The 9352-nt window shown below is 38.4% G+C and overlaps 1 protein-coding gene across 5 annotated transcripts in view; it reads right to left on the bottom strand.

Moving 5' to 3' along the window:
• Nucleotides 1–766: 766 nt before the first annotated feature.
• LOC113532144 (bestrophin-3) overlaps nt 767–9352 on the bottom strand; it is an 11245-nt gene continuing 2659 nt past the window's right edge. For 4 of the 5 annotated variants that reach the window (XM_026923329.3, XM_026923330.3, XM_053241705.1 and 1 more), the window contains 7 exons: nt 8774–9007; nt 6919–7073; nt 6092–6169; nt 5553–5705; nt 3677–3757; nt 3272–3423; nt 767–2665 (listed from right to left, as the gene is read on the bottom strand). In XM_026923329.3, the coding sequence (XP_026779130.3) occupies nt 1897–2665; nt 3272–3423; nt 3677–3757; nt 5553–5705; nt 6092–6169; nt 6919–7073; nt 8774–9007 (1622 nt within the window). In that variant the 3' untranslated portion in view covers nt 767–1896. The other variant, XM_053241707.1, reaches the window with a different exon arrangement.

Genomic DNA, 9352 nt, shown 5'->3' on the forward strand with positions numbered 1-9352 from the left:
TTGTCATTTGTGTTATTACTAATACGTACTTGAGTTACAACATGTTTGTCTGGTATTTACTTGCATGTTAAACACATGGGAAGAAATGGTGAATAATTCTTAGGATGTTGTGGAATCTTTAAAATGAATATCCAGATTTCAGGATTCATAATCCATAGCTAATAGGTTATGGGTCATTCTCATTTCAACACACCCGAGACCCAAACTACTCAGCGTCGATTACAAGAGTTATGTACGGAAGAATTGCCCTTAGAACCTGTACTCTGACGTACACTGCAAAAAAATGACAGCAAGTGAAAATAAATTTATCTAGTATTTCCTATTATAACAATAAATCAAATAAAAGATTATTAGACCTATTTCTAAACATATATATGTGTGTGTGTGTGTGTGTGTGTGTGTGTATATATATATTCAAGCCTGAAATAGTCTTGTCCTATTGCCAGATAATTTTACTAATTTTAAGCATTTTTTCTAAAAAGAAGTAAAATGATCTGCAAAAAGAATAAGAACATTTCAAGCTATAAATAAATAAACATATCTCAAAATAGTCTTAATAATCTTCTATTTGTTTAGGAACAATCTACCAAAGTGAAATTTTAGAAAATTAAATTTGTCTATATTCAAGATATATTTACTATGACGTTAGTTTTATTATATGAACTTTAAAATCCCTGCATCTGGGTGTGACTGGAAAGCTCATTTCAGTGCATTTGATTTCCAAAATCCATTTTCATTCCAATATTAATGTTATCAACAAATAATACATTATTAATCATGTCAGTCTTTTTAATGCTGTTTAATCCTCTTGCACATGAATATTCTCTCTGGAAGATATTAACAGTGAATTGAGCTATGGAAAGTAAACACTTAAAGTGTAGTTGTAAAACAGGAGAATGCTTTAGGAAAATGTTCACACACTTCCATTTGAAATGCTCACTGAAATTTTCAAGTCACATAAAGCATTTTCATGGCTAGGCCACTATATGGACATGGCTTATATCACATAACTTTCAAGTACAAGATTACAGATGCCCTGAACCACAAGATGTGAAATTTTTGTTTCAAGTTCTATGTCTTTATTTTCACTTAGTAAGTCATTATTTTGACAGTATTTTGACAGTATTTTGGCTTAGTATCTTGTTATTTTGTCTTAGTATCTTATTTGTACTTAGTATCTTCTTTTGACTTCATATATTGTTATTTTGACTAACTGTCGTTATTTTGACTTAGTATCTCATTACTTCAACTTAGTATCTTGTTATTTTGTCTTAGTATCCTGTTATTTTGACTTACTAAAATATGAATTAGTATTTTACTGACTTTTTATTATCTTATCTATTATTTTGTCTTAGTGTCTTGTTATTTTGACTTAGTATCTTACTTAGCCATTATTTTGACTTAGAATCTTATTTTGACTTAGTATCTCGTTATTTTGACTTAGTATCTCGTTATTTTGACTTAGTATCTCGTTATTTTGACTTAGTCTCTCATTACTTAGTTTCACTTACTAAGTCATTATTATGACTTCGTATCTCATTTTGACTTAGTATCTCATTATTTTGACTTAATAAATTGTTATTTTGCCTTAGTATCTCATTATTTTCACTTACAAATTATTTTGAATTAGTATCTTGTTATTTTGAAAATAATGATTTAGTAAGTCAAAATAACGACTTAGTAAATAAAAATATTGATATAGCAATTGAAAAAATTTTCTTCACACTTTGCAGTTCAGGGAAAGATAACTGACTTCTGTATATCATCTAAAAGTGTGTGCACTCCAAGGAGTTCCAACAGGCTGCACAGCGAAAATCCAGATCAGAGTTCCAACCAGTGCTGGAGTCACCTGAGTTTGGGTCAAACATTCCAGTTTGAATTGTCAAAGAGCTGCTTTCAGCCATCTTGGTTTCTTCTCTGTTCTGTCTCTTGGCTACTTGAGTCTACAGTTTCAGATGCTTGTTTTGGATGTGTGGAATCAAACTGCAGAGTTTCCTGCTGTTGGTTAACAAGGTGATCTTTTCTTCTTAGGACATCTTTGGGGCTTGGAAATGTCTTTGTGGAATTCACTGAGCTCTGTCTCGACAGCTGAAATGATAGTTTATTCCTTTTCCTCTTGCTAGCTGGAGAAAAGTGGCCAAAACTCCTGGATTCTGTGTTTGTAACACCTTCTGCTGTGTTCACCTCCTCTCCACGATGCTTGTCACAATGCTCCTGGACCTGAGCTGACTCTAATGAAGACTCCTCAGATAGTGTACGTCCTGTGCGCTCCAGCACAACACTGTCACTGTCACTGAAGTCTCCTAGATGGGGTTCACTAATCACTACTGAAGGTATGTTGTTGGGAAAAGGGGTGTGTATCGAGACTTCAGGAGAAGATGTGGTGCTGTTCACCTCGTTGACAGTGGAAAGAGGGTAAAAGTGTGCATTGGAATTTAGCTTGGAGTGAGTCTGCATGTTTTCCTCCACTCTGGAGTGAAAATGGTGGTCTTGACTAAACGGTACGAAACTGGGGCTGTCACTGCTGTGGCGTTTGAAAGATGGACGCATGTATAGATCTATGGGCTCCTGGACGCTCAGCAAGCGACGCATGCGACCCAGAACTGTGGCCTGCCCCCGTAGGTTGTTGGTATCAACGTCCTCACTCTGTAATATCTCGGAGAGACTGTGAAGGAAATATGATTATACAGCAGCCAGACAGTTGGTGTATTTGATAGTTCATGCAAATACATAATAAATAGCCAAACATTTGTGGATGTCTGACCATGACACCCATATGTGCTTGCTGAACATCCTATTCCAGATTTAGTTCCCCTTTGCTGTTATAATAACCTGGGAAGGCGTTTCACTAGATTTTGGAGCGTGTCTGTGGGGATTTGTGATCATTCAGCTACAAGAGCATTAGTGAGGTCAGGCACTAATGTTGGGTGAGGAGGTCTGGGGTGCAGTCAGTGTTCCAGTACATCCCAGAGGTGTTCAGTGGGGTTGAGGTCAGGGCTCTGTGCAGGACACTCGAGTTCTTCAACTCCAACCTTAACACACCATGTCTTCATGGTGCTCACTTTGTGCACATGGGCACTGTCATGCTGGAAGAGGTTTGGACCTCATACTTCCAGTGAAGGGAATCTGTAATTCTACAGCATACAAAGACATTCTAGACAATTGTGTGCTTCTAACTTTGTGGCAACAGTTTGGGGAGGAACGGTGTTATAATCAGATGTCCACAAACTCATATAGTGTATCTGTAAGTGTGTGGGAGATTCCTGCTCACCCCATGTCAGTAGTGGAGCCCAAGAATGACGGGATGCAGTAGTCTGCAGCAGCGAGGGTATATGGTGGTCGTACATCAGGGTCATTCCAATAAATATCTTTAGTCATGTGGGGAATGTTCATATGCATCTCATCCACTGCCATCAGAGACACCTACCAGCAATACAGCTAGTATCATTACCTTACCTTACTTTTTCAGATCAAGAACAGTATTTTTAACTTTTATATATTTGTATACCAAAAATTTCAGCTGAACCAAGGCCTTAGATCTGGCACTTCAATAACTTCATAGTATTTTGAAGTCAAGTCCTTGTAACATAACCTAATATTTACACTCATAAGACAGTACCACCATTAAAATGTATATCAGTACATTAATGCCCAACCATGCATCCACGTGACCAACCTGCAGGTTCCTATCAATGCACCAGTTGACCTCAAAGTCATCATCATCCTCTCCAAATGGGTTTATGAGCTGCTCTGCTACCTGATACATAAAAATATAGATACACTCATTAATTAGTGCACTGTACTGTATTTACATGCCAGGTTTACATAATTGTCTTGAGCTTCTGAACAAAACATAACAGCGACTTATTGCACATCAATAGATTGCATGCCTGGATGAATATAATTCAAGAACTGATTGTAAGTTGCTGGTCAGACACTGAAGTTGCGCTTTGTGCTTCATGGCCAAACAAAACATTGACACTCCCATGTTCCAGGATGACTGTTATACAGATCTATAGATCTCAATTCCATAGAAAATTTGTGGAATTATCTGGAATAGCAGGTGAAACACCACAAATTCCAGTGAAATTGGACACACACTCAGTGAACAAAATCTGACAAGATCTCAAGACACTGGTAAAATTCTTACCTGACAGTATTAGTGGTGTTATTAAGGCTAGAGAAGGCTTAACTAAGGATTGGTAGAAAAGAATAAATGACATACATGACTAGTTTTTGTCCAGAGAGCTTCCATAAACCACTTTTAGGCAGACAGATTTGTTGAGTGTATTATATTATTTCAGTGTGAGTCTGCCTAGTATGTCTGCCTCTCAAGCTCTGTTTGCTGTCATCTCATTTGCAGTAATTGAAGCAGCATGTGGAGGAAACAGAGGGGGATGTTTTCACAGGTAATGGTCCTTCACAGAACACAAAATCCAATTCTGGTTACAAAGCAATATGCCTGTGAATGTTTTCAGTCCTTCAGGTCATGCGGAATGTCTTGAGGTGATAAGTAGACTGGATTTGTCAGATACGCTGCAATAAATTCCATCTTAGCAAGTGAAAATATTTGAATGTAGTCAAATGTATCTAGTATTTCCTATTATAAGATTACAATAAACCAAGTATAAGATTATTTCTATTATTTTATTTCTAGACATTTTTACTAATTTCAGGCTTAACATTTTATTATTCTGCTGGCAGATGATTTTGCTTCTTTCTGGAAATAAGTGCTTAAAATTTGCAGGACTAATTAGACTTTCGTTTATTTCATCTTGCTCATTTCATGCTTGAAATGAGCAACAATGTCTAGAAATAGGTTTAATAATCTTTTATTATGTTTATTATAATTTCTTATAATAGGAAATACTAGTAAAAAATGACTATATTTAAGATATTCCCTCATGCTAAGATTTTTGCAGTGTACACAGTCCAGTGCAGTGAGGAATACAGGATGTTTCAGCACACAACTCATAAAAGCTGGAATAATATCTTTAAACAGAGAGAGAAGACTGCAGCACCATCTATTGCCTATGTACAAAGTCTTTCGCGTGTTTAACCCACAGGTTTCACACCAATTCTTGAATATTTAGTGCTTCGTGTCCCACATTCCAGGATGACGGGTGTAGTGTGCAAATCTGTGTGTGACTATATGGCATAGTACAATAAGGTGCAGCTATTGGTGGATGCGACAATTTTTTTTCCTCTGAGGAACTCATTTTTTTGGTTTCATTTGGCAGCATTGGTATTGTGTTTTTATCTGTTCCAAAATTTATGCCTCAAGAGAACTTCTGATCTGATCAGACATTTACATTTATGGCATTTGGCAGACACCCTTATCCAGAGTGACTTACAATTATCTCATTTATACAACTGAGCAGTTGAGGGTTAAGGGCCTTGCTCAAGGGCCCAGTGGTGGTAGCTTGGTGGTGCTGGGATTTGAACTCTCAACCTTCCGATCAGAAGTCCAAAGTCTTAACCACTGAGCTACCACTTCCCATAGCAGCCAGTTTTGGAAAGAAAATTCTAGAAATGTGGTGTGCCTGCCAGACCTTAAGCCATCCCGAATAGAAGAAGAACTGCAGCAATGTGAAGATGGGCACGTAAAAGTCAAGGTCGTGTCCCTGGTAACCCTGAGCGGGGTCAAGAAATTGTCGGCCGATGATGCAGGCTGAGAAGAATGTGTAGACAGCCAGTGTTACAACCTGATTAGAGAGAAAGGGAGACAGAATGGAGAAAAGTTAACTCCACAGTTTTTCATTGCTCTTATTGTCCATGACTTCATCACAGTTCCGTCTTGAACAATTTAGCAAATTAAGTAAATGAATGGATGTTTACTATGCAATTAACAATGCTTCTTTCTCCTTAATGGCTTAAGACCTTTCCTCAGGAAAGGGCAATGTCTCATGTGGCCACCAGGACAAATAATTCTGTTAGTCTGGTTTGATCTAGCTCGGCTTCTCTGAGAGTTGAAAGTTTATTGCTTCACAAGGACAGAGTGCTCATGTGTGCTGTCTCTGGCTGGCTGAGATATACAGAGTATTTGCAACAGATGGAAAAATCAGAAGTTGTTTATGTGGAAAAACTTCACCTGTGTGTAAACCAAGGGGATCCCAACCCAGTCATATCCAAACAAAGTAGAGCACCAGGTCCTGAATTTGTTCATCTCCTGAAGGAACACACAAACAGAAAAGTCTTCATGGCTACTCGTATTGCAGGCTAATGTTAAAGTCTGGTGACTGATTTTAACCCCACAGGCAGTTCATTAGTCATCTTCTATCTTTAGATCCCTGTTCAGCTAAGGTTCCACAAAGTCCACAAAAGTTTCCGCTTTGCAGAAACCCGATTACATTAGCGACTGAGCTAGTTCTTAGAGATTAGCCTTTAGTGGAAACCCAGGCTTATGGTTTAACCATGCACACAGTTATGACAAATGGGTGTCAAATGGGTTTCTGGTATCATTCTACTGGCCACGCTCTGGGAATGTATCCAACATTTTGACATACACAGCCTGTTAGGGGAACAAATCTACTCTTTGCGCTGATGCAATATGATTATTACAATGCAAATGGGTCACTGCTGTAATTTGAATCCCAACTTTTATAAACATAAATCATTTTTGCATAAACTACTTTGGTTATTAATTTCTCCATTGTCTGTTTATCTTAGAAGATGTCAAAGCAGAGGTTTTAAGAATGACCTGATGTAAAAACAGTATCATGTTAAAATTCTTCCTTGATGACCAGACTGGAGAGGTGCATATCTGATGACTTGTCAGTCTGTTTAAAGTGTCTCAAGGGCACTTGTTTGTCTCAAGCCAGTGATAGACGACATACAGGTTTGACCTAATACTAAAGCAGAACCTGATATTGCATTAGCGCCATGATCAGAATAGAATCATCAGTCTTTAAGGCTTACGGTAAGTATGGTCTGAAGATCCACGCTGTCTTGTATTCGCCCCTCTTTCCTTGCCTTGGAGGCAAGATTGGTGAACCACACCACAGGGATCCAGTATTTGAGGTGTGGTGATTTGAGGTTCTCAAAGATCTTCCTCTCCTCTGATGTCATGAAGCCTAAGAAAAGTATCAAACAAAGACTAAGCTGAAAAAGCCCCTCATCCCAATCAGCCAAATCAGCAGCAATGATCAGATGGATATATCTGCTAAACAACACTAAGTATTCTTCAATCTGATTCAAATCTGTTTGATTTTTTTTATCTACACCATGCTTTCTTTTTTCCAGTAGACAAAATGGTGTTGTTGTTCCTCTTTCAGCTGCTCCCATTAGGAGTTGCCACAGCAGATCATTGGTCCGCATATTTGATTTGGCACAGTTTTTGTGCTAGATTAGTTGATGAAGTGTTTTTTTCATGTTATATCACAATAATCAATTATTATTTACACTCACCAGCCAGGAACTCTTGTACATCTGCACATTGATGCAATTATCCAATCACATGACAGCGGCACAACGCATAAAATCATGCAGATACAGGTCAAGAGCTTCAGTTAATGTCAAACAACAAACATCAGAAGGGGAAAAAATGTGATCTCTGTCACTTTGATGGTAGCATGGTTGTTGGTATCAACAGTATTCAAAAGTATTTCAAAAATTGCTTATCTGGGAATTTCATGCACAACAGTCTACGGAGTTTATACAGAATGGCATAAACAAAAAAACCAAAAAACATCCAGTGAGCGGCAGTTCTGCGGGTGAAAATGCCTTGTTGAAGAGAGAGGTCAATAGAGAATGGCCAAACTGGTTTGAGCTGAGAGGAGAACTACAGTAACTCAAATAGTCACTCTTTACAAACGTGATAAAAAGAAAAGTATCTCAAAACACATAAAATGCCAAAATTTGAAGCGGATGGGCTACAACAGCAGAAGACCACATCGGGTTCCACTCCTGTCAGCCAAGAACAGGAATCTGAGGCTACAGTTGGCACAGACTGACTGAAACCGGACAGCTGAAGATTGGAAGAACGTCACCTGGTCTTTTTCCAATCTTCTCCTGTCCAGTTTCTCTGAGCCTGATTTGATAATTGCCTGAATAAGCAGGTGTACAGGTGTTTCTAATAAACTGCATGGTTAGTGTATTAATGAATGGCATGTTTATTGTATCACAGCTATAATCAGTTGTTCCCTTACCAGAAAAAGTAAACTTACAGCTTGAAGACTTCTTCCAAAAACGCTAAACAAACAGGTGCTCACAGAAAGCTTAACCATGTCAACGATTATGATTTACAATTACTATTACATCTGTTTATGTGGACACTCCACCATACAAGTCCCTGTGTAAATTGTTCTCACAGAAATGATAAAAAAAAATGATAATGAGTACATTAATATAAACCTATGATTAGCTTTCCAGCTTACACTACTATCAGAGCCGTGCTGCTAAAGAAAATGAATCAACATCAGTCAGAAGGAAGAATTCAACAGTGCTGTGATATAACTGTGATTATCAGTTTAGCTTTCATTGTGCAGCTCATAATAATAAAAATAATGAAATGATAGATTATGAATAAGCCTGTGCATGACTGTAAGAAAAAAAAACAATCTGTTAAAATGAAATCCAGTACAAATGCACAAAGTCACATCACATCCATTGGAGTGTCCAATTAGTAGCACATGACTAGCTGTTACTATGCTGCCACTATGCTGCCATGTTGTTTCATGGAAGGTACTGGATTCTTGTTCTTGCCCCAGTTTCCCCTCATTCTACAAAGCCTTGCTAATATGATAAAGCGCTGAAAGGTGTGTTTTATGCTTACCTGCGTCCACCACATGGTCAATGGTAGGGAAACGCTTGCACACCGCAGTGCTCACTGAGCGGAAGATAAGCAGTGAGGTGAGGTTGACGTAGCGCATTAGTGTGCGCCGCAACAACCGTCCATGTTCGTCCTGACCTTGAACACAGCTCGAAATGAGGAACATGAGCCGGTCAGGCCACGGCAGGTTCTGAAACTGATTCCACCAGCGGTTCACTACCAGCGTTACGTAGAAACCTGCAGAAAAGAAACGCTCATGATCTCAGAGTGATGCTCTATATGTTAACTCATATCATAGCTGCTTAAGAAATACTGTGCTAGTGATGCAATTTAACATTTATGGAAGGAGTCTCCCATGTCAGCGTGTGAGGTTTTCCACCATGGGAGAGTCTTCAGGACAGAGGACTTTGCACTTTCCAGTTTCTCACTTATCAACTTCAAGAGAGAGAAAAATAAAGCTGATTTACACTTACAGCATTTATTACACTTAGAGCAACTTACATTTATCTCATTTATATGACTGAGCAGTTGAGGGCCTTGCTCTAGAGCCCAGCAGTGGCAGCTTGGTAGTGCTGGGATTTG

This window comes from Pangasianodon hypophthalmus, chromosome 18 (assembly GCF_027358585.1).
Source record: "Pangasianodon hypophthalmus isolate fPanHyp1 chromosome 18, fPanHyp1.pri, whole genome shotgun sequence".
In the NCBI taxonomy this organism is placed as follows: Eukaryota; Metazoa; Chordata; class Actinopteri; order Siluriformes; family Pangasiidae; genus Pangasianodon; species Pangasianodon hypophthalmus.